At 52.6% G+C, this 23669-nt stretch overlaps 1 protein-coding gene across 5 annotated transcripts in view; it reads left to right on the top strand.

Moving 5' to 3' along the window:
• Positions 1–1216: 1216 nt before the first annotated feature.
• Positions 1217–23669, top strand: part of DDX11 (DEAD/H-box helicase 11) — a 31764-nt gene continuing 9311 nt past the window's right edge. For 3 of the 5 annotated variants that reach the window (XM_036865975.1, XM_036865972.1, XM_036865976.1), the window contains exons 1-15: positions 1217–1362; positions 5563–5710; positions 9223–9471; positions 9941–10027; positions 10332–10480; positions 16597–16642; positions 17033–17038; positions 17404–17511; positions 17677–17764; positions 18147–18358; positions 19864–20016; positions 20788–20834; positions 21150–21229; positions 22088–22132; positions 22233–22300. In XM_036865975.1, coding sequence (XP_036721870.1) covers positions 5567–5710; positions 9223–9471; positions 9941–10027; positions 10332–10480; positions 16597–16642; positions 17033–17038; positions 17404–17511; positions 17677–17764; positions 18147–18358; positions 19864–20016; positions 20788–20834; positions 21150–21229; positions 22088–22132; positions 22233–22300 — 1482 coding nt within the window. In that variant the 5' untranslated portion in view covers positions 1217–1362; positions 5563–5566. Of the gene's footprint in view, positions 1363–1557; positions 1658–5562; positions 5711–9222; positions 9472–9940; positions 10028–10331; positions 10481–16596; positions 16643–17032; positions 17039–17403; positions 17512–17676; positions 17765–18146; positions 18359–19863; positions 20017–20787; positions 20835–21149; positions 21230–22087; positions 22133–22232; positions 22301–23669 lie in introns of those variants that run through there. The other 2 variants (XM_036865973.1, XM_036865974.1) reach the window with 2 other exon arrangements.

The raw sequence follows: 23669 nt of genomic DNA, 5'->3' as shown, positions 1-23669 counted from the left end.
ACATGCTTGTGCTCAGCATGCAGTCACCGTCCTCCACCTGGGGGAGGTGTCTTAGTTTCTCCAGAAAAACTCAAAGATCAGTGTCAGATTGTTAGGTATATGCCTTGAGGAGGCATATACATAAGAGTTTATCCCTCAACTATTGTCGTTACTTCTGTTTAACTGCTTTCCTTTGTTTCTGCATTGCCTCATTTCCCTCATTGGTAACTACCTGTGCCATACCTTGGAACTTAGGGAAGCATCGGAGGCTAGTCTTTTTTAAAAAAAATTCTAATTTATTTTTAAAAATTTATTTATTTATTTTTGGCTGCGTTGGGTCTTTGTGGCTGCACGCGGGCTTTCTCTAGTTGCGGGGAGCGGGGGCTACTCTTTGTTGCGGTGCGCGGGCTTCTCATTGCGGTGGCTTCTCGTTGTGGAGCACGGGCTCTGGGCACGTGGGCTTCAGTAGTTGTGGCTCACGGGCTCTAGAGTACAGGCTTAGTAGTTGTGGTGCAGGGGCTTAGTTGCTCCAAGGCATGCGGGATCTTCCTGGACCAGGGCTCGAACCCGTGTGCCCTGCATTGGCAGGCAGATTCTTGACCACTGCGCCACCAGGGAAGCCCCTAAAATCTCTTTCTACGAACAAGAAACGGAGGACATAGGGGGGCTTTTGGGCTGGAGGGCCCTGCTCAGTTCCAATTCCATTTTTTTTTTTTTTTTTTGATACTTCTCGATCCTGAGGGGAACAGGCACGGAATAAGAATGGGAATAAAGTTTTGGATAGAGAGGTTAATCATAAACTGAGCAAACTGGTTTTACAGGGGCTCAGTTTCACGACCAGAATACAGGTTTCCTGAGTCAGCTACAGCAACTGGCCCCTCAGGTGTTTGATAAACACGGCCAACTGAAGTCAAGCGACTGCTGAGCTCCCAGGATTATGGGCGCCAGCTAGCGGAGGCGCAAACATTCCACAGCTGGCGCGCGGCAGGGGAGGAAGAACAGCCAGCCGCGACCACAGCCTCCTACGGCCCCTCCCTCCAGCGAGCCAGCCGCACAAGCGCAGTGACGCAAAAGGGGAGGTCCAGCCCCAGCAAGACACGGAGTGCGCACGCGCAGCGAAATGGGCTGTGCAACGCAGGTCGGTCTTCCGGGTAATGCAGACCGAGGCCTGGACGAGCCCGCCGCGCAAGCGCAGTGGCACAATAGGGGGACCAGCCCCCGCCGAGCCCCGGAGTGCGCACGCGCACTGGCGCGGGGCGTGTATCGCGACGGGCTTCCCCTGGGGGACGCCGACACCGGCGAGCCGGGGTTTCAGGTTCAGTGGCGTCCGCTCGGACTCCTCGCCGGCCTGGTCTCGGCGGAGCAGCCCTCCCGCCAAGGAAGGTGAGCGCGGTGCCGAGGACGCGGAGCAAAATGAGAAAGTGCAGACTCCGGGGGAAACGCAAGGGGGCGGGCCGGGCCGGCGGCGGGAAAACGTCCCCGAGCTGGGGCGGGCTTGACATGTGATTGACAGGCCAGACACCAATGCAAGGGCTGGGGAGGCCGCGGGGCGGGACCTGGCCGTGAGCCGCCGGCCGCGGGGAGGATCCGCCGGCGGTGCTAAGCGCGCGTTTCCTACGTTGTAGTACCTGCTGGTCCCTGCAGCGCTACTGGATGTGCCGTTACCTGTCCCCCGCAGGTGAGGAAACAGGCTCAGGGCTGTGGACTTTAGCACGGATACAGCCGGGATTCCACATTGGGCAGTCTGACCCCAGAGCCCTCCTGCCGCTCGGGGGACCAAGGTGGAGCAGGAGGAGTGGGATGGCTGGAATGGACCAGAGTGTGGGAGGTCTGTGAAAAGTGGAGAGAAATGTTAGCACAGTGTGAGAGCTCTGAGGGCGGAGCTGGGAGGGGGACAGAAGCAAGATGAGGATATGGGGTTGGGGCCAGCTCCGGATTCACAACAGGTGCGCTGGAGCCGGGTCGTCTCCCAGGTGTGTGGCGTTAAAGCACTTTAGGAGGGGGACAGTAGGATGGTACCTGGACATGGATGTCTCTTCTGCTCAGGCTGCCATAACAAAACGCCATAGACTGGGTGGCTTAAACAATAGAAACTTCTCTCTCCCAGGTCTAGAGGCTGGGAATTCAAGGCCTCAGTCCTTATAAGGATTTAGGACCCCACTCTTAGGACTTCATTTAACCCCGATTACCTCCTTCATTTCATGTTAATTACTCCCTAAAAGCTCTGTCTGCAGATACAGCCTCACATTGGGGGTTAGGGCTTTAATGCATGAATTTGGAGGCGGGGGGTGGGGGGACACGATTCAGTCTGTAGCAATAGTTTGTACCCAGGCAAATAAGTGATCATCGAAGACTGAAGAAAATGAGCACTTTCAGGACTAACGTGCCCCTGAGATGCTCTCACGTATCTTAGCCCATTTAACGAGCATGAGATTTGCCTTCGCATTGGTGGGGAGTTCTAGGGAGAACTTGGGTGGGAGCTCGTGTCCACGCAGCCAGCCTGAAGAGGTCGGGAAAAGTTCCACCAAACATCCTTAATAGCACTTAGTATATCCATTATTCATGGATTTAGCTAAACCCTTCTTTAACTTATGGTTTAGCTTGTGCTGCTGCTGGAATGATGAGATCCGTAATTACCACCCACGGAGAAGTGGAATAATAATTACTTTTGTTCTGTATTGTTTCGTGTTGTCATTCTAAAGTTTGGTAACCGAGTCTTTCCACCCTACTTATCCTGGTGGGAGGAAGATCAGAAATCTACAGCTTGGAGGCAGATGTGCTTTCAAATCTTGGATTCAAGCCCTTGCTGAGTGACTGTGGGCAAGTCACTTAACCTTTCTGAGGTTCAGTTATTTCAGCTGTAAAATAGAGCTAATAAAAATCCTGGCCACATAGGGTTGTGAGGTTATATGGAAGCAGTTTGAAACCATTAAAGAACTGGCCCTGGCCTAAATATTCAAGTCATAGACCTCCTCTCCCCACCCCTCTGAGGAGCAGAAACCCTCCCCACGGCTCCCACCTCAAGCTGGCTATTCATTCATTCATCAAATTGTTCCTGAATGCCTGCTGAGTGCCAAAGCACCTGTTCTGAATGCTGGGGGCAGGGAAGAACAAGACAGACAAGGTTCCTCCTTTTATGCTATTTATATTCTAGTGGGGGAGGACAGTAAATAAGTTCGCTAAGAGGTATGAACAAAAGACAGAGTATTTCAGAATAATGAGATAAAAAAATGACTTAAAGCCGAGTGGTGTGTGTGTGTGTTTGGAGGCGGGTATTTGACCACTGGAGGGTGGCACATACAGGGAGAGGCCTCTCTGAGGAGCGGAGCTGAGTCCTAAACGTTGAGGACGCCAAGCCGGCGGGGACGGCAGGTGCGAGGCCCAGGCTGATTAGATCCGTCTCTAGGCCGTCCAGTGATCTGTCTTACAAGGAGAGGAGGGATGGGTCAGATTTTTCTCTTGGGATTTAGAACTACGAAACAAGAAAAGACTTCGCTTGGCAGTGGGAGCTGAAGCCAGAGGTCGAGGGGGCTGCAGGCAGAGGTGGCATGCAGGCTGCCTTTGGGGTAAAGCAGAAGCTGCCAAGCGAGCAGAGGAAGCCGGGTAGGCGCCACCTGGCCCGCGATGACGGAGCAGGAGACGGGGAATGCGCGGGGCCTCCGCGGGTGTTTACCGTTGGTGGGCTTCCTGGCTCCATCTTGAGACCTGAACCACTTTGCAGTTCTAGTTTGCAGGACGTCCCACCCTGTCCGCGGCTCTGCTCTTGGTTTTCCCAGATGGTCTGTATTCTCAATCTCTCAATATGTATCTTTTCAGTAAATCTCACTTTTATTTATGCTAGTTCTCTTTTGCAGACACGTGAGTTGGACTAAAACAGAGCCATGTGGACCTGGGCTTGGATCCCTGGGTTTCCTTTCTGAGCTGAGTCTTTGAAGAGTTACTTAATTTCTGTAAAAGCGTCAGGATCCGACGACCCTCTGCTTATAGTGTTGTACAGATGAAACGAGACACCAAAAGTGGAAGGGCCTGCGGAGCGTTTAACACAGGGCAGGCGCTCAGAGATTGTTAGGGCCATTCTCCTTTCCCTTCACGTTTTAGTGGGTTTCCGATTACACACTTGCCTCTTGCATTGGATTGTCCTGGTTTTCAGTCATCCTTACCGCTATCCCTCCACCTTGGTCCTCGTTTTAACTGCCCCTAAACTCTTGCCTGGAAGAACATCATGAAACTCCCTTCTCTCATAAATGAATTGACATGGTCACTGGTCTTCCTGAGACCAGTTATGTAGCAAAGGCATAAATGGGATTTAGATTTATTCATATTTGTACTGAGGTGAGCTGGGCCTGCTTAAATAGCTCAGAGCAGTGACTTGCAAAGACAGAGTGGGGCCCGGATGGAAAATGGTGACTAAAGGAAGAAAGGGTGTGTCAAAGCTGTCTCAGAGAGAGCAGGGTCAGAAGAGGAGGAAAACGATGGAATAAATATGGAGCAGAGACGTTTTTCTTAGACCTGGGCCTGCAGGGGCAGAGAAGTGCCGAGGCCTCAGTTCTCGGAAGCCCTTCCAGCCAGGGCTCAGCCGCCGTGCAGAGAGAGGGTCCTCCAGGCTGGGGCCCCAGGGAAAGCTCTTAGGGGGTGGCTCTGGTTTGTACTGGAAGTGGCAGCTGGGATGAATTAGATGCAAACGGAAGATACCTGTTGGGTAGGGATGGGTGTGTGACATGCAGAAAAGCTTTGCTCGGGATTCTCTGCCTGATTCTCCGCCTGTGGGTCACGACCTCTTAGGTCTTCACAGCAGGGGCAAGAGAAGCAGTTTTTTTGTTGTTGTTGTTTTTTAATTTATTTATTCATTTAATTTTTTTGGCTGCATTGGGTCATCGCTGCTGCACGCGGGCTTTCTCTAGTTGCAGTGAGCGGGGGCTACTCTGTTGCAGGGCGCAGGCTTCTCATTGTGGTGGCTTCTCTTGTTGCAGAGCACAGGCTCTAGGCGTGTGGGCTTCAGTAGTTGTGGCACACGGGCTTCAGTAATTGTGGCTCGCGGGCTCTAGAGCGCAGGCTCAGTAGTTGTGGCGCACGGGCTTAGTTGCTCCGCGGCATGTGAGATCTTCCCGGACCAGGGCTTGAACCCATGTCCCCTGCATTGGCAGGCGGATTCTTAACCACTGCGCCACCAAGGAAGCCCAAGAGAAGCAGTTTTGTCCTGCGATGTTGGGAGACATGGCTGGGAGATGTGAGAGAAGAAAAATTAATGACTGCAGAAGTAATTACAGGCTCTCCAAAAGAAATCTGCAGGCCCTTAGAAAGGTGTGCACGCAGGCGGGACGGCAGGGGTTTCTCTTAGGGCTTCCTGGGCCGCGTCCCCCTGTATCCGGTTATGATGGACATCCCTGGATGGACAGCGAATGTGGCCAGGCCTCGTGGGGAGGCACGTGAGGGAAGGAGCACGGCCTCTGCTTGCAAAACGTCCCTCCTGGGGAGGAAGTGTGCGACTCGTGTTGAGGCCCCTCCTAGGAACTGTTCTGGATCTCAGGCCAGTACCGCCTGGCCCATCAGAGAGCTACTAGATTTTTTTTTTTTACCCCCCAGGACCATGGCTGACAAAACAAAGGAGGCTGGTGGCGTCCACTTCCCTTTTCCCTTCACACCCTATGCCATCCAGAAAGACTTCATGGCAGCGCTGTACCAGGTGTTGGAGGCTGGCAAGATCGGGATATTTGAGAGTCCAACCGGCACCGTAAGTATTATTTGGGGCCTGAAGAGGGTCTAGGGAGACGCTGATGACGGGTCAGAGCCAGCGTGCTTGTCTGCACGTGCAGAGAGTCGTGGTTTGAGGTCGAGCTAAGTCGTTCTTTCTGAGTAGTAGCCGTTTCTGTCTACCAAACCGTTAAACACAGCCCCGGGGTCTGAGAAAAATTAGGCTAAAGGCAAATGAGAATTTTACTGGCCATGGAAACCACGACCGTAGCACTGAAACCTTCCGGTTTTTTCTGGACGCATGACCACTTTGATGCTGAGAAACGTAGAAATTACTCTGGCTTATCCACAGATCTGACATATTGGTTTACTCTCCAGGAACTGGGTTACTGAGGGCCGGAGGGGTCCAGTCCAGAGCCCCTCAGTTTTCCTTCCTGGCCTGGGAGGAGGGGGTTTGTTAGAGGTTGGCCGCAGAGTCCTGTTAGGTTCCCACTTCTCTCTTGCCCTTTATTACCTTCTAGAGCAAGTGCCGCGTGAGAGTGAGCTGCCTGTGTGGGTGTTGCTGTGACCTCCTGGAGGACCAGGACCTTGAGGTCCTCTCCTCTGTGTCCCCGTCATCTGCGGGGAGCTTGGCACGGTCGGCCTCAGGGGGCTCTTAAGGTGTGTGTGTGGAATGCATGAACGAAGGAAAGTGACTTACTCCTTCTCATCCGCTGACGGGAGTGTGTCACTCTCTCCTGGGATGACACGGTCTCCTGGGGCAGGAAGAGTGCAGATGGGCCGCTCTCTTGATCCGTTTTGTTCCTTCAGATACAGCGAGTGGGAGAGGCTCTGTTCCGCCAGTTCACACAACGTGGGTCATGAAGATACTGTGCAGAGTGAGGGTTTTTTGGTTTTTTGGTTTTTTTTGGCTGCGTTGGGTCTTTGCTGCTGTGTGCAGGCTTTTCTCTAGTTGGGGCGAGCAGGGGCTACTCTTCGTTGTGGTGCGCAGGCTTCTCATTGCAGTGGCTTCTCTTGTTGTGGAGCATGGGCTCTAGGTGCGTGGGATTCAGTAGTTGTAGCTCACAGGCTCTAGAGCACAGGCTCAGTAGTTGTGGCGCACGGGCTTAGTTGCTCCACAGCATGTGGGATCTTCCTGGACCAGGGCTCGAACCCGTGTCCCCTGCATTGGCAGACGGATTCTTAACCATTGCGCCACCAGGGAAGCCCGAGGGGTTTTTTTTTTTTTAAATTTTTTGTTTATTTATTTATTTATTTTTGGCTGTGTCGGGTCTTCGTTTCTGTGCCAGGGCTTTCTCCAGTTGCGGCAAGCGGGGGCCACTCTTCATTGCGGTGCGCGGGCCTCTCACTGTCGTGGCCTCTCTTGTTGTGGAGCACAGGCTCCAGACGCGCAGGCTCAGTAGGTGTGGCTCACGGGCCTAGTTGCTCCGCGGCATGTGGGATCTTCCCAGACCAGGGCTCGAACCCGTGTCCCCTGCATTGGCAGGCAGATTCTCAACCACTGCGCCACCAGGGACGCCCCCGAGGGGTTTTTAAAGTAGCATCTTTCTACCAGCATCCGACCTTCCGTTTACACCCAGTGCACGTGGGGACTTCCCTGGCGGTCCAGGTCCAGTGGTTAGAACTCTGCGCTTCCACTGCACGGGCTATGGGTTCGATCCCTGCTTGGGGAACTAAGATCCCGCGTACTGTGCGGTCCGGCCAAAAATAAATAGATAAACCCAGTGCATGGGACTTCTCCCCTCCTGACCCACCCTACTGAAAGACTGGTTAGGATCAGGAGCAACTTCCTGTAATTAGATCTGAGGAGGTCAGGTCCTCATCCGACCACCTGGCACATCTGACATGGTTAAGCATCTCGTCTTCCTCTCTTTAAAGTCAGGTAAAACACTGAATCAAAGAACAGTGCCTGTCATTTAAGAAGTCACATTTATCAAACTTTGTTCCTTGGGCAGGTGCTTTTAAGTCTTTTAACTGTTTCCTAAGAAATATACTTGGAAAGAATATGTTGAAATTACAAGCTTATGCTGCCATTTCTTGCTTTATTGATTTTAGTCATTGGGACCTTCTTCTTGTGATAGATAAGATGGAGCTTTCTTCCTGGTGTAGTTATATGTTTTTAGTCTCTTTTTTTTCTTGAATAATCTTTTGTCTTTTGTTTTTTAAGAGTCGATAGTTGTCTTTTAAAGGTTTGTGTAGTTTTTAAGGTACTTATGCCTGTTCCGCTCACACCATCCAGTGGTCTCTCAGTATCACACTTCATCATAAAATTATTACCTTTGTCTGCCCGGGCTGCCACCACAAATCACCACAGAAGGAGTGACCAAAATGGCGGGAATTCATTGTCACACAGTCTGGAGGCCGGAAGTCCGGAACGAGGTGTCAGCAGGGCTGTCCAGGCCCCTCTCCTCCGCGTGTGGACGGCGGGCTTCTCCACGTCTCTTCCCATCGTCTGCCTTCCTTGCCTTTGTGTCCACATTTCCCCTTTTTACAAGGGTACCCATCTTACTGGGTCAGGGCCACCCTCCTCTTAATTCAGTACATCTGCTGTGACCCTGTTTTCAAGTAGGGTCCCATTCTGAGACACTGGGGGTTAGGACTTGAACATGTGAATTTGGGGGGACACAATTCACCCCATATCAAGGACCTACGGGGAGAATTCTGGTCTTTAAACCAACAGTTGTGTTCCCCAGAGCAATTGGCTTGCTTTAATGTTTCCTGACACTGGGACTCATGGGGCTGATCACCTTCCGTCCGCACGTTGGCTGCATCCCCCGCCCGGCAAGTCGTATCCGGGATTTCATGCTGTGCGTTTTTTTGGCTTTATTTTCTGGGCTGTGTATTCAGTTTCTCCCGTTCTTCTAATTATGATGACCTGCAGTACTTATATGCAACTTGTTAAGCCACTTTCATTCTTTGAGGACCAGTGAGCCATAAAATTAAAGAATTTCACTTTTATTTCTCTCTTTTTCCTATTTTTTTCCCCCAGCCATTCTCTTGCCAGTTCCCTTCTTTTTCCTTCCTTTCCAAGGCTGGTCTTAGAGCACCCTCTGATATTTAAAGTCAGACCTCCCTCGAAGGCTTTATTAAAACGGGAAAGGTGGGCTTCCCTGGTGGTGCAGTGGTTGAGAATCCGTCTGCCAAGGCAGGGGACACGGGTTCAAGCCCTGGTCTGGGAGGATCCCACATGCCGTGGAGCAACTAAGCCCGTGAGCCACAACTACTGAGCCTGCGCTCTAGGGCCTGCGAGCCACGATTACTGAGCCCACGTGCCACAACTACTGAAGCCCGCGTGCCTAGAGCCTGTGCTCCGCAACAAGAGAAGCCACCACAATGAGAAGCCCGCGCACCGCAACGAAGAGTAGCCCTCGCTCGCCACAACTAGAGAAAACCCGTGCACAGCAACGAAGACCCAACACAGCCAAAGATAAATAAAATAAAATAAATACATTTAAAAAAAGAAAAAAACCTTTAAAAAAACAAAATGGGAAAGGTCATTAGGGAAGCTTCGTTTCTCATCCTCTATTTCTGAGAACGTTTTTCTTCCCGCAGGGAAAATCCTTAAGTCTCATTTGCGGGGCCCTCTCCTGGCTCCGCGACTTTGAACAGAAGAAACGGGAAGAGGAGGAGCGTCTCCTTGAGGCCGGAGCCGACCCCTTAAACGATGGGAAGGACCAGGCCCCGTGTCCCCCACCCTCCTGCCAGGAGAGCCCAGGCTCCCCGAGGGCCGCTGGAGAGCCCGACTGGGTCACTCAGTTTGTGCAGAAGAAAGAAGAAAGGGACCTGGTGGACCGACTAAAGGTGAGATCGGGTTACGAGAGGTGGGGTGATCGGGAAACGGGGCCTCCGGGAGTTTTTCGGGTGGATCCCGAAGCAGGATGGCTCCTGTCCTCGCAGTGCCTCTCAGCGCCCCCGGCCACCTCCCGGGTGGATGGCGCTGCGCCCTCGCTGTCTGTAGTAAGCCGATGTCACCAGGCCTTCCCTAGGTTGGCGGTTCCCATCCTTTCCCAGGAAAGGAACTGCACCGTTGCCAGTGGCCACACGCTTCCCTGGCTGCGGACTCGCTTCCGGGCTGTGCTGGACGGAGAGCGTGGGGCTTCGGGAGGGAGGCGCACACTTCCCGCAGCAGCGAGCTCGACAGCTCGGCCGACAGGAGGCTGGCAGGGCAGGGAGGTGCGCGGGGGCCAGAGGCCCTGGACTGAGGTGCCGCGACTCCGGGAGAGGCTGGGGCTTCCTGCAGGGGTCTCCCTTCTGGCTCCCTCCCCTCTAGGAGGAGCAGGTCAGGAGGAAGAAGCGAGAGGAGCGCCTGCAGCAGATCCGGCACAACGTGCCGCTCAAGTTCGCAGCCAAGCGCATGGTGAGTGGTGGCCCGTGTCCCGGTGGCGTCCCCCTGCTTGGGGCCTCGCGGTGCAGCTGGTCGGGCGAGCGGCCGGGACCTCGGCCCCTCCCTGCCCCCGCTGGCTACGTGCTCCTCGCCCGGTAGCAGGGCAGCGTGCGCTGAGGGGCTCATCCTGGGGCCTTGACACCAGTCGGCTGAGGCCCGTGTCGATGGCGTGTGTGTCGCTGCCCTTGGCCTGGCCCCCGGAGGCTGCCTCGTCAGGGGGTGGGGCTCTGGCGCTGAGGTTTCTCTGTCTTTCCCCACTGGCCACGCTCCTCCGCAGAGACAGGAAGATGAAGAAACTGAGCGTCTCCTCCGCCTGAGCAGGGAGATGCTGGCAGCAGGCACGGGGCCGGAGCAGCTGGCCTGGGGGGAGGAGGAGCTGGTCCTCGCCGAGTACGAGAGCGACAAGGAGAAAGGCTCGACCAGCGGGTGAGAGCGCGTCTCCTGCATCCCCTGCCCCGGGTGGCTGCGCAGGGCCCCTTCCTCTCAGGCCCGGCTTCTTGGTCGCTCATGGGGTGCCGACGGGGTGGAAACCCGGCTGCCTGCCCTATTCCCCCCACGAGGCCCCTTGGGGCACAAAGGACGACGACAGGGGCCCTTTCTCTGCCAGCTCAGGCAGGTGTCACCTCCGTACCCTCTGTGGTATTCTTGTCTCCACTCTGCACCCAGGACACCGAGCCCAGCAGGATGCTGTGCCTCGCCAAGGCCACCAGCCGGCGATTTGAACCTCCGCTGGCCCGGCCCTAAGTCTCAGTCTCTTAATACCAAACTGAGCCGTGTGAGGCTTGTGATGTAAGCCCTCGAGGTGTCCTCAGCCTGTGTTTTTCTTTTCACCTAAGGCTTCGCTTGGTCTAGGTTCATAGGTTTCTAATTTGTGAGCTGTAACTTCCTGGGTGAACTAGAAACGCTGAAGGTAACAACCGGGCCGTTTCTAGGCCACGCCATCCCTGTGAGATCCTCCCTGTCATTCGTGCTTTAATTTCACAAATGCCCTTCGAGCCTCTGTTGTCGGCGTGGCGCGTCTTGCCTCAGTGTTGGTGGCAGTTGACTGACGAGGGTGACGGTTGCTGAGGGCTGGGGGGACCACGGCAGGTTCTTGAAATACGGCGACAGTGATGTTTGCCCCATCGATTGACTCCTCCTCTTACAAACAGTTTCTCTGTAGCAGCGATGCTGTTTGACTGCATTTTACCTGCAGTAGAGTTTCTTTCAAAATTGGAGTCAGTCCTCTCACACCCTGCTGCTGCTTTGTCAACCAAGTTTATGTAATTTTCTAAATCCTTTGTTGCCATTTCAAGAGTCTTCACAGCATCCTGACCAGGACTAGATTCCATCTCAAGAAACCGCTTTCTTTGTTCGTCCATAAGAAGCAACTGCTCATCCATTAAAGTTTATCATGGGGTTGCAGCAGTTCAGTCCCATCTGCAGGCTCCGCTTCTAATTCTAGTTCTCTTGCTGTTTTCACCACATCTGCAGTGACTTCCTCCACTGAAGTCTTGAACCCCTCAAGGTCATCCATGAGGGCTGGAATCAACTTCTTCCAAACTCGTGTTCATGTTGATATTTTGACCTCTTCCCATGAATCACAAATGTTCTTAATAACATCTAGAATGGTGAATCCTTTCCAGAAGGTTTTCAATTGACTTTGCCCAGATCCATCTGTAGCTAAAGCCTTACAAATGTATATCTGAAATAAGACTTGAAAGTCAGAGTTACTCCTTGAACCGTGGGCTGCAGAATGGATGTTGTGTCAGCAGAGGCATGAGAACAACATTCATCCCACTGTCCATCTCCATCAGAGCTCTTGGGTGACCATGTGCATCGTCAGTGGGTATTAATATTTTGAAAGGAATCTTTTTTTCCGAAGCAGTAGGTCTCAACAGTGGGCTTAAAATATTCCATAAACTGTGTTATAAGCAGATGTGCGGTTAGCCAGGCTTTGCTGTTTCATTTGCAGAGCACAGGCGGGGTAGATTTAGCATAATTCTTCAGGGCTCTGGGATTTTCGGACGGTAAATGAGCATTGGCTTCAACTTAAAGTCACCAGCTGCATTAACCCCAGCAAGAGAGTCAGCCTGTCCTTTGAAGTTTTAAAAGCCAGGCATTGACTTCTCCTCTCTGTGAAAGTCCTAGATGGCATCTTCTTCCAATGTAAGGCTGTTTCGTCTACACTGAAAATCTGTTGTTTGGTGTAGCCACTTTAGCTACACCTTCTGGGTAACTTGCTGCAGCTTCTACCTCAGCACTCGCTGCTTCACTCTGCACTTTAATGTTATGCAGGCGGATTCTTCCTTCCTGAAACCTCATGAGTCACCCTCTGCCAGCTTCAGACTTTTCTTCTGCAGCTCCCTCACCTCTCTTAGCCTTCATAGAAGTAAAGAGCGTTAGGGCCTTTCTCTGGATTAGGCTTTGATTACAGGAACGTTGTGGCTGGTTTGATCTTCTATCCAGACCACTCAGACTTTCTCCATATCAGCAATAATGCCGTTTTACTTTCTTATTATTCCTGTGTTCACTGGGGCAGCACTTTTAATGTCCTTCAAGAACTTTTCCTTTGCATTCACAGCTTGGCTAACTCTTTGGCGTAAGAAGCCAAGCTTTTGGCCTGTCGGGTTTCAATATGCCTTCCTCACTAAGCTTAATTCATTTCTAGCTTTTGATTTAAAGTGAGAGACATGTGACCCTTCCTTTCACTTGAACACTTAGAGGCCATTGTAGGGTTATTAATTGGCACAATTTCAAGATTGTGTCTCAGGGAATAAGGAGAGCCAAGGAGAGGGAGAGAGATGGGGGAATGACTGGTCAGTGGAGCAGTCAGAACACACACGACATTTAACAGTTAAGTTTGTCATCTTGTATGGGCATGGTTCGGGGCACCCAAGACAATTACAATAGTAACGTCAAGGGTCACTGATCACCGATCACCATAACAAATATAATAATAATGAAAGTTTGAAATATCGCGAGAATACCCAAAACGTGACACACAGACACTAACTGAGCAAATGCTGTTGGAAAAATGGCACCGATAGACGTGCTTGATGCAGGGTTGCCACAGACTTTCAATTTGTAAAAAAAAAAAAAAAAAAAAAAAAAGCAGTATCTATGAAGAGCAGTAAAGCAAAGAGCAATAAAGTGAGGTCTGCCTGCAGTCGACGTGTAACGTGCCTAAGTGATGATTCGATATAGGTATATGTTGTGAAATGATTACCACCGTAAGGTTTAACACGTCCATCACCTCCTGTACTTAACATTCTTTTGTGTGGTGAGAACGTTTGGGATCTGCTCTCTTAGCAGCTTTCAGGTTTACAATACAGTATTATTAACCACAGTCACCATGCGGTGCATTACATGCCCAGGATTTATACATTTTATAATGAAGTTTGTACCCTTTGACCACCTTCACCCATTTCTCCACCCTCCCCCCACTGCCCAGTCCCTAGCAAATCACCAGTCTACTTTGTTTCTATGAATTTGGTTTGTTTAGATTCCATACATGAGATCATACAGTATTTGTCTTTCTCTCTCTGACACAGTTCACTTAGCATGCCCTCAAGTTTCATCCATATTATTGCAAGTGGCAGGATTTCCTTTTTTTAGTGGCTGAATATTCTGTTTTGTGTGTGTGTGTGTGTCTGTGTGTGTATATGTAAAACACACCATATTTTCTTTACCCATTCATCTGTCAAGGGACACATAGGTTGCTTCCATATCTTGGTTTTGTAAATAACATTGCAGTGAATGTGAGGATTCAGTTATCTCTTCGAGATAGTGACTTCATTTCCATTGTATAAATACCCAGAAGTGGGATTGCTGGATCATATGGTACTTTTATGTTTTGAGGCGCCTCCATAACTGTTTTCCATAGTGACTATACCAATTTACATTCCCACCAACAGTGCACTAAGTTTTCCCTTTTCTCTACATCCTCACTAGCATTTATCTCGTCTTTCTGATTATAGCCATTCTAACAAGTGTGAGGTAATATCTCATTGTGGTTTTGATTTGCATTTCCCTGATGATTAGTGATGTTGAGCACCTTTTCATGTACCTGTACCTGTTTGCTATTTGTATGTTTCTTTGGAAAAATGCCTATTCAGTTCCCCTGCCCATTTTTAAATTGGATTATGTGTGGGTTTTGGTGTTTTTTTTGTTTTTTCTGTTTTTTTGCTATTGAGTTGTACGAGTTCCTTATATATTTTGGATATTAACCTCTTATCAGCTATATGGTTTCCAAATATTTTCTCCCATTCCGTAGGTCGCCTTTTCATTTTGTTAATGGTTTCTTTTGTTCAGAAACTTTTTAGTTTGAAGTAGTCCCACTTGTTTATTTTTGCTTTGTTGCTTGTACTTTTGGTGTCCTATCCAAAAAATCATTGCCAACACCAATGTCAAGGAGCTTTTTCCCTATGTTTTCTTCCAGGAGTTTTATGGTTTCAGGTTTCTTACATTTAAGTCTTTAATCAATTTTGAGTTAATTTGTGAGTGGTGTAAGATAGGTGTCTAGTTTCATTCTTTTTCATATGAATATCCAGTTTTCCCAGCACCATTTGTTGAAGAGACTGTCTTTTCTCCATTGGGTATTCTTGGCCCCCTTTTCAAATTAGTTGACTGTATACACAGGGGTTTATTTCTGGACCCTCAATTCTGTCCTGTTGGTGTATGTGTCTGCTTTTATGCCAGTACTGTACTGTTTTGATTACTATAGTTTTGTAATATAGTTTGATATCAGGAAGTGTTGATACCTCCAGCTTTGATCTTCTTTCTCAAGATTGCTTTGGCTATCTTTCCTGGTTCTGTATGATTTTTAAGGTTGTTTTCTCTATTTCTGTAAAAAATGCCATTGGAATCTTGGTAGGGATTGAGTTGAATCTATAGATGGCTTTGGGTAGTATGGGCATTTTTGTAGCATTAATTCTTCTGATTCATAAACGGGATATCTTTCCATTTGTTTGTGTCTTCATCAATTTCTTTTATCAAAATCTTGTAGTTTTCAGCATACAGATTTTTCAACTCCTTGGATAAAGTTATTCTTAAGTATTTTATTGTTTTTAATGCCATTGTAAATGAGATTGTTTTCTTTATTTCTTTTTCAGATAGTTTGTTGTTAGTCTATAGAAATGCAACTGACTTTTGTATGTTGATTTTGAATCCTGCAACTTTACTGAATTTGTTTATTAGTTCTAACAGTTTTTTGGTCAAATCTTTAGGGTTTTCTACATATAAAATCATGTTATCTTCAAACAGACAATTTTACTCTTCCTTTCCAAATTGGATGTGTTTTATTTCTTTTTCTTGCCTGATTGCTCTGGCTAGGACTTTAGTACTATGTAGAGGATGAGTGATAAGAATGGGCACCTTTGTCCCTGATCTTAGAGGAAAAGCATTCAACCTTTTACCACTGAGTGTGATGTTAGCTGTGGGCTTGTCACATATGGCCTCATTGTGTTAAGGTATGTTCCTTCTCTTCAATTTGTTGAGAATATTTATCATGAGAGGATGTTGGATTTTGTCAGATGCTTTTTCTGCATCTGTTGAGATGATCATATGATTTTCTGTCTTTCATTTCGTTAATGTGATATATCACATTTACTGATTTGCTTATGTTGAAACATCCTTGCGTCCCAGGGATAGATCCTACTTGATCGTGAAATACGATCTTTTTAACGTGCTGTTGAATTTGGTGTGCTTTGGTTGAGAATTTTTGCATCTATATTCAGCAGGGATACTGGCCTGTAGTTTTCTTTTCCTCTGGTACCCTTATCAACTTTGGTATCAGAGTAACGCTGGCCTCATGGAATGAGTTTGGGAGTATTCCCTCCTCTTTGGTTTTCAGGAAGCGTTTGAGAAGGATTGGCATTATTTCTTTAATTATTTGGTAGACTTCACCGGTGAAACCATCTGGTCCTGGGCTTTTCTGCGTTGGTGCTCAGAGGCCTGCCCTGAGGCACCGGTTCCAGGGCCTGAATTAGAACTAACGCTTGTGACCCCGCCCACGGCTGAGATGCCAACTGCTCTACGGTCCCCATCTCTCTCTGGGGGAGGACAGGAGCAGCCAGTGCCCCGTGGCCTTTCCTGCTCTTCTGCTCCTCCCCAGGGGGCGAGGTAAAGAACTTCAGTGGAGTTTGCGAATATTCGAGGAAATAGTACTCGCTAGGGTCCAGGCCAGGGCTGCCAGTCCTGCAGCTTAGTTTCTGTGGCTTCCGACGCCCTGGGTTCGGGAGACGCCAGCCTCTGAGGGCCCACCCACCTGGTTCTGAACACAAGATGTTCTTCACTGCCTCCTACATCCAGCCCCTCATGGGGTCCTGCCCACTTTGTCCCCACGTGGCATGTGATTTAAATCCCGGCCTTTCACACAGAGCTGCCTGAACAATCCTCTGTTGACCAGGAGGCCGACCCTGTTGATAACTCCTCTCTGAGAGCCCTAGACAATGCACATTTCTGCCTTAAAAAAAAAAAAAATTGAATTTCTAGGTGAATAAAAACAAAACACAAAAGTCCGAGAAGACTTTTTCCGTGCTGTGTGTTTTTTCCTCTCACAGAGTAGACGCGGATGAGGATGACCTGGAGGAAGAACATGTAACTAAGGTGAGACACCAGGTCCTGGGTCTCCCGTGACCGACCTGGGTCCACGGAGGAGGTGGGAGCCCCCGAGTCTCCAGGTGCTCACTTGGCAGGGGGGCTGGCTCCCCGGGAGATGCCCGTGCCCCAGGGCGTCGAGGGGCAGCCTCTTCACTGGGGGTGGCAGGAGGTGGGGGACGAGTGCTCTGCCCCTGGCTCTCAGTGGCTCGTCCCCTGTCCTCTGGTCTGAGTTTGCATTTGCCTGGGGTGCTGGGAGCTGTGTGTGGTTCTCACATTGCTCAGGCTTCGTGTGTGCGGGACTTCGGGTTTTCTCTTTTGAAATTAGATACTCCCCCCCCCGCCCCCATTTTCCTCTCTTCCTCCCCTGGCTCTTCCAAATCTTGGAGGGGCGCACAGAGAGAGGTGAGCTCAGCCTCCTCCTGCTTCACCCCCCGAGCCCTGGGAGGTGCATGGGGACCCGCCCGCCCCGCTACGCCCCGGACTCTCGGAGTCCTCCCTGTGTCAAGAGCCACCACTGAGGGGAAACTCCCTTTCCTGAGATGACCGAGCCTCCCAGAGGGGCAGGAGCAGGGGCACAGCGTGACCGAGGGGAGGGGGACGCCCTGGCCTGAGGGCTCGCAGAGGTCTGCCTGGGGGCGGTTGCCTTCCTTAGGTCTGTGTCCCGGCCGCCCGCTCCATTCCCTCTGCGTCTCGGGCCCCAGCCCTCCTCGCTGTGCCGGGAACGTTTGGGGGTGACGGTCTCCCCTGAACCCCGCTCCCCCGGGCAGATTTACTACTGCAGTCGGACGCACTCGCAGCTGGCCCAGTTCGTGCACGAGGTGCAGAAGAGCCCCTTTGGCAAGGACACTCGGCTCGTCTCTCTGGGCTCTCGGCAGGTGAGCGCAGGCAGGGGCTGGGTGGGCAAGCAGGGCGGGACCGGCCCCTGTGCCTTGCTGGTCCTTGGAAGGAAGGACCCGCTCCTGGAAGGCGGGCAGGCCCGGTGGCTTGCTCTGTGTCGCTTAGCCAGCCCTGTGCCCTTTACCCTCTTCTCTGTCTCATAGAATCTTTGTGTCAATGAAGATGTGAGAAAGCTGGGTTCTGTGCAGCTCATCAATGACCGCTGTGTGGAGCTGCAGAGGAGCAAACACGGTAGCCGCCAGCGCCCCGAGGCTGTAGGCAGGGCCTCTGGGACCATGTGCAGCCCTGGGAGGAGCCAGAAGCAGTCCCGGGACAGGGGAAACGGAACGAGGGCAGAGCAGACCTGGCCTCCTTCCTAAAGAGCCTCACGTGGGGAGAAAGGTCTTTTTGCTTTTTAGTCCGGATCTAGTCCAGTACCCTGGCTATGAGGTGATACCATAGGCCACTTCTAGAGAAGACAAGGTAAAATGCCAGGATGTTTCGCAGAGTCCGTAAGCAGCAGTTCTGGAAGGGTTTAGAGGCCCCGCCCCGTGGTACAGACCCCCTTCTGGCCCTGGGGTCAGAACCTCAGCTGAGGTTCTTTCTGCCTTTGCCCTGTGCCTGCCCCCCTCAGAGAAGAAGAACATCGTCGAGGAGGAGAAGCCCGGGCGGAGGAGGAGGCTGGAGCCGCGGGCCACCTGCCCCTTCTACAGCCATAAGCAGCTGCAGCTCCTCCGGGACGAGGTCCTGGTGGAGGTGAAGGACATCGAGCAGCTGGTGGCCCTGGGGAAGGAGGCTCGGGCCTGTCCTTATTACGGGAGCCGGTTCGCCATTCCAGCAGCCCAGGTGAAGACCCCGGAGGTGGGGCGGTAGCTCTTGGCTCTGAGCAGGGCCCAGGAGGGAGTTCTCACTCCTCTTTCGGTTCAGGAGGGTGTCACCGGCCGTGGTTGTCTGCCTGACACACCGCCCACTGAGGACACGTCACCCACTGTCTCCTGGTACATAGGGTTGGAGGAGGCCCCAGGTCCCTAGGTGGCTCTGGGCTGCAGGGACAGTTGGCGTCCTGGGGGATGGCACATTAACGCCAGGGCAGAAACTAGAGTGCCGTGGGGAGCTACGGGACGTAAAGGTCTTTCCAGGTGCCCTTTGGGTGCGTGGTCGTCCCACCCTGCGCACCTGCCTGCAGCACAGGTGGAGACCCTTCCCTAGACTTGCTGTATGGAGTCAAAAATGGTATCATTGTAATTTGGTGGTATGATTTAACTGTTTTCTTTCTACTCCCTTAATTTGAATGACTTTTGGAAGTAATGTATCATTTATGGAGAATTTCATATAATCAAGAGAAGACTTCCATAGATTTTTAAAGATGCAGGGAACTGTGTTAGTAATAACATTACCTGGCAGTTAGACGCCTGTCAGTGTGCTGCCCGGAACCGAGTGTGGAGGGTCACCGAGAAACTGGGGAGCCCTCCCAGCCTCACGGTTGTCTCAGCCCTCCTGGGGTCTGGACACACTTGGGTGCCAATATAGTGAAATATCCTGAAACTCTTATGATCTTGACTTTTTAAGACACTTTTCACATCGTTTTTGTGTATAGCAGCCCACTGAAATAGCTAAGACAGGTATTGTTCATATTCTACACATGAGGACCCCCGGGGCCCAGAAGGGTTAAGTGATTGATCTGTTTTCTCACAGCAGATGAGTAATGGAGCCAGTGTTAAAACCTGGGCCTTAAGTTTCCAGCTTTTTGGATTTTCACTTTATCGGTATCCTTTTAACTGGAAAATCCTCATAACAACACGGCACCTAAGAAATTGACAGAGTGCTTTTATTTTTGTTACCCCGCCTCCCCCCGCTTAACCCTCATTTGAGATAGACTTTATCAAGCCCGTTTTGCAGACGAGGAAACTGAGGCTCAGAAAGGTTGACTGTCCCAGAGTCACACAGCTGGGAAGTGGTGGCTCCAGGGCCAGAACCCAGGGCTGCTTTCTGGGCCCCAGTGCTGTCACAGCGTGTTGAGGGACCTTGGTGCTTTAGGGGCTGCCTTGGGGGCGCAGAAGGGGCTCCACAGCAGGGGCTCCAGGCCCCTCCGCCCTTCCGCCCTTGCCCCACTCGGAAGTGCAGTCGGCTCCAGTTTTATCTGTTCCGTAGCTGACGTTCCACATAAGACTTTCCGGGGAAGGTTCTAGAGCTCAAAGCACAGTGCGCTGCTCTAGCTTTCTCTCCGGAGTGTCCCCCTACGCGTGTTCCGGGTAGGAAGTGAAACCGTGCACGCCGGGCCTGTGGGGTGGCTGGCCCGCCCACCGCGGGAGGGGTCCTGCTCCCACCTCAGGCCGCCTCTCCCCCTCCAGCTGGTGGTGCTGCCCTACCAGATGCTGCTGCACGCGGCCGCCCGGCAGGCGGCGGGGATCCGGCTGCAGGGCCAGGTGGTGGTCATCGACGAGGCCCACAACCTGATCGACACCATCACCGGCATCCACAGCGTGGAGGTCAGCGGTTCCCAGGTGGGTCGGCCTCTGCCTTCCCGGGCCAGGGCCTGCCGCGGGGGCAGCGGGCGCGCTGAGCCGAGGCCGGGGCTCCCCAGCATGACTTAGGACGGCACCCAGCTCAGGCAGCGGGCACTTCGCTTGCTTCTCCCCAGCCTGCGTCGACCCGAGTCCTCCAGGCCAGGCTGCTGCTAACTAGGTCTCTGTGACCCGGGTGGCGGGATGAGAAGCAGGGGTCCTTGTGCAGCTGGATGTTACTGTTGATGCTGCTTTGAGGGGTGCTCAAGGTTTCTGAAAGCCGCTCTTTATGGCCCATTATGTGCCCTGCACCACGTGGGGCGCCTCTAATCTTCACGCTGACTCTGCATCGGGCTGGTGCCTGTTTTACGTAGAGACTCGGAGGCTGAGAGAAGGCTAAGCGCTGCCCCTGAGGTCAGCCTGGGATTTGACCACCGGTTTCTGACCCTCAAGCCCACCCCCTGGACTGCCCAGTGCCGGTTGGCCTGGACTGAGCTGCAACGGTTGCCTTGAACCGGCTCCCTCAGCAGACAGCACGTCTTTCCCATCCCAGGAAGCACTAGCAGGGACGTTCGTTACCTGCGAGTCATCGTCTTCCCCTTTCCCTGACCCTCAGTGGATGCCACTGCACCAGCCCCCCTTCACCTCGACTGCCCCCCGAGTGTCCTGGGCTGGCGTATTCCAGGCATTGTCAAGGGCATCACTGGCACGGCCCCAGGCTGCTGGTCTAGGGCCTGCTCTGTCATCACATCGCTCTCTGTTCTCCCCCAGCTCTGCCAGGCCCACTCCCAGCTGCTCCAGTACACGGAACGATACGGGTGAGACGTTGCCTCCCGAGGGGGTGGGAAGGCCCCGCTCAGCCTCGGCGCCCCAAAGCCAGCCTGCGAGAGGAGGCACCGGGGTGGCATCTGGCCGGACCTAGCATGACGGGGGCCAGCGTGCCTTCACCTCCTGTTCGTTAGGCGTGCACCCCAGGAGGCCGTGCGGGCCCTGGGCCACAGTGAGCCGCCCTTCTGGGAGAGCGTGTGCAGCTCGTGACCCAGCTGGGAAGACAGCAGACAGGAGGGCCTCAGCTCAGGCACGTGGAGGGGAAGTCGGGGTCCTCCCGCTGATGTCCACTGGCTTCTCCCCAGGAAGCGCTTGAAGGCCAAGAACCTGATGTACATCAAGCAGATCCTGTATCTGCTGGAGAAGTTCGTGACCGTGCTGGGCGGTAAGGAGCATCCCCGCCCGCGGCCAGCTGCCGAGCCTGCTGGGCTCCGTTCCCCGGGTGCCAGTCAGGACCCCTGGGGTTTCTGTCTCTCAGGAATCGCCTTGGCCATTGATTTAGGAAATTCTTATTTGTCCGGCCTTAGATCTTTGTTTAGAGCCCTGGTTGATCTGCCCCTGTTCTGAGTCCTTTTTATTTTGCCAGGCCCGACTCCACAGGTGGCAGTAATAATAATATATTGTGATATAAATGTGTGTATGACACTACATCACAGTGAAGGGACTCAGGACTCGGGTGCTCCTGTGAGGAAAGCAGCGCAGGCACGGTAACCCTCAGGCCAGTAAACTGAAGCCCGGAGCAGAGGTGACCGGCCTCTGGTTCATGAGCCCGGCGAGAGGGACTGGAGTCTTCTGGCTCCAGGGCCCACACTTCTTTGTGTTATTCAGAGCCACACGACTTCCCTTTGGCAGTTCCTATGAAAGCTTGTATAGAAGCTGAAGGGCAGAAAGGCCGCGGGGCTTTTCTGGGGGGGTCTGTCTCACGTTGATGCTCTTCACTTGGTCTCTGCCATGCAGCCTGGGCGTCTCCTGCTGGCGCCCGTGTGGAGCGGGGTGTCCCTGTCCCTGCCTCCTCAGAGGATGTGGGAAAGGATGACATCGCCAGGCTCGGGCTGTGTGTGCAACACGTGGGTCAGACCTTGAGGCCCCCGGGCCCTCCTGCCCCCTCCGTGGGTCCTTTGGGTGCTGTAAATGGCAGAAGACCCCTTCAGATAGGAACGTTCTTACTCGATAACCACAGAACAGAGGGAGAAGATGGGGGCCAGAGGCCCACCGTCCTGACCTGTTTGATTCTCTTTTTTAGGGAACATTAAGCAAAACCCCAATACCCAGAGCCTCTCTCAGGCAGGTAAGAGCAGGTCGGAGCCGTTTCTGAGCTGCCCTCTGGGGCCTGGAGGCCGTGGTCCTCAGACCAAGGACTTCAGGGCCCTTCGCTTGTTTGCTCTTAGGGACGGAGCTGAAGACCATCAGCGACTTCCTCTTTCAGAGCCAGATCGACAACATCAACCTGTTCAAGGTAGGTTTTCACCTTTGTGTGTTGGCACATCCAGGTTCCTTTTCTGCCCACCCCCCGTGGGCGGAACAGTGTTAAGACGGTGGAAGGAATAGAAAGTAAATTCCTTCTGTCCTTGAGCAGCCTAGAGGTCTGAGGGTCTATAGAATTACTGTACCTAACCCTTACACACAGCTCGTGTCGGAGGAGGGCAGAGTCTTCAGCCTGGGGTGGAGGGTCACAGAGAGCCGTGCCTTCCTCTCTGTGTGATAAGCAGACGCTCGCAGGTGCCTCCGCTCCATCTGTCTTCGGGCACAGTCTTCCCGGGCTCTGGGCAGAGCACGAATGACTTTGCGATCCAGCTGTCGGGCTGAGGTGCCTGAGAGCACGGCTAGGGTGCTCGGCCTGGGTTGGGCCCAGCCTCAACCTTTGCTCCCTCCAGATGGGGCACAGGCTCTGTCGCTTGACAGACCACCTTAGTGAGTCTGGTTTGCTAACGACACAGAGCACCGTGTCCAAGGCAGCGCGTGGGTCCCGTGACTCCAAGGGAGGGGCACCACGTCATTCAGGCTCCCCAGCTCAGGAGGACAGCACACCCGTGCACGCGAGGGGGCTGGGGGTGCTCGGCGGGGCCCGGGGCGACCCGGCTGCGCGGGCTCGAGGCCCCCGCTCCCCCTTCCCCTTCACACCAGCTGCCCCCCGGCCTGGTTGCTGCCATCGCCCGCCAGGCGGGTGGCAGGCCGAATGGCCTTGGGTTCCTTTCCCCCTCGCCTTGCATCCACACGCTGCCAGGCCCTGACCCCGTGCTCTCATCCCACAGCTGCTGCCCCAGAGCAGGCGGTTTCCCTCCTCGCTCCTTTCTGGTCTCTGATCCTGTTCTCTGCCTCCTGTCTCTTTTACAGACTATAGTCCGGTGACTCTTTTTCTTTTTTCTTTTTGGCCACACCACGCAACTTGCAGGGTCTTTAGTTCCCTGACCAGGAATCAAACCCGCACCCTCGACAGTGAAAGCACGGAGTCCTAACCACTGGACCACCATGGAGTTCCCCAGTGAATCTTTTTTTTTTTTTAACATCTTTATTGGAGTATAATTGCTTTACAATGGTGTGTTAGTTTCTGCTGTATAACAGTGAATCAGCTATACGTAACACATATCCCCATATCCCCTCCCTCTTGCGTCTCCCTCCCACCCTCCCTATCCCACCCCTCTAGGTGGTCACAAAGCACCGAGCTGATGTCCCTGTGCTATGCGGCTGCTTCCCACTAACTAGCTATTTTACACTTGGTAGTGTATATAAGTCCATGTCACTCTCTCACTTCGTCCTAGCTTACCTTTCCCCCACTATGTCCTCAAGTGTGTTCTCTACGTCTGCGTGCATCTTTATTCCTGCCC

This window comes from Balaenoptera musculus, chromosome 10 (genome assembly GCF_009873245.2).
Source record: "Balaenoptera musculus isolate JJ_BM4_2016_0621 chromosome 10, mBalMus1.pri.v3, whole genome shotgun sequence".
Taxonomy (NCBI): Eukaryota; Metazoa; Chordata; class Mammalia; order Artiodactyla; family Balaenopteridae; genus Balaenoptera; species Balaenoptera musculus.
This window is presented reverse-complemented; position numbering and strand designations above follow the sequence as displayed.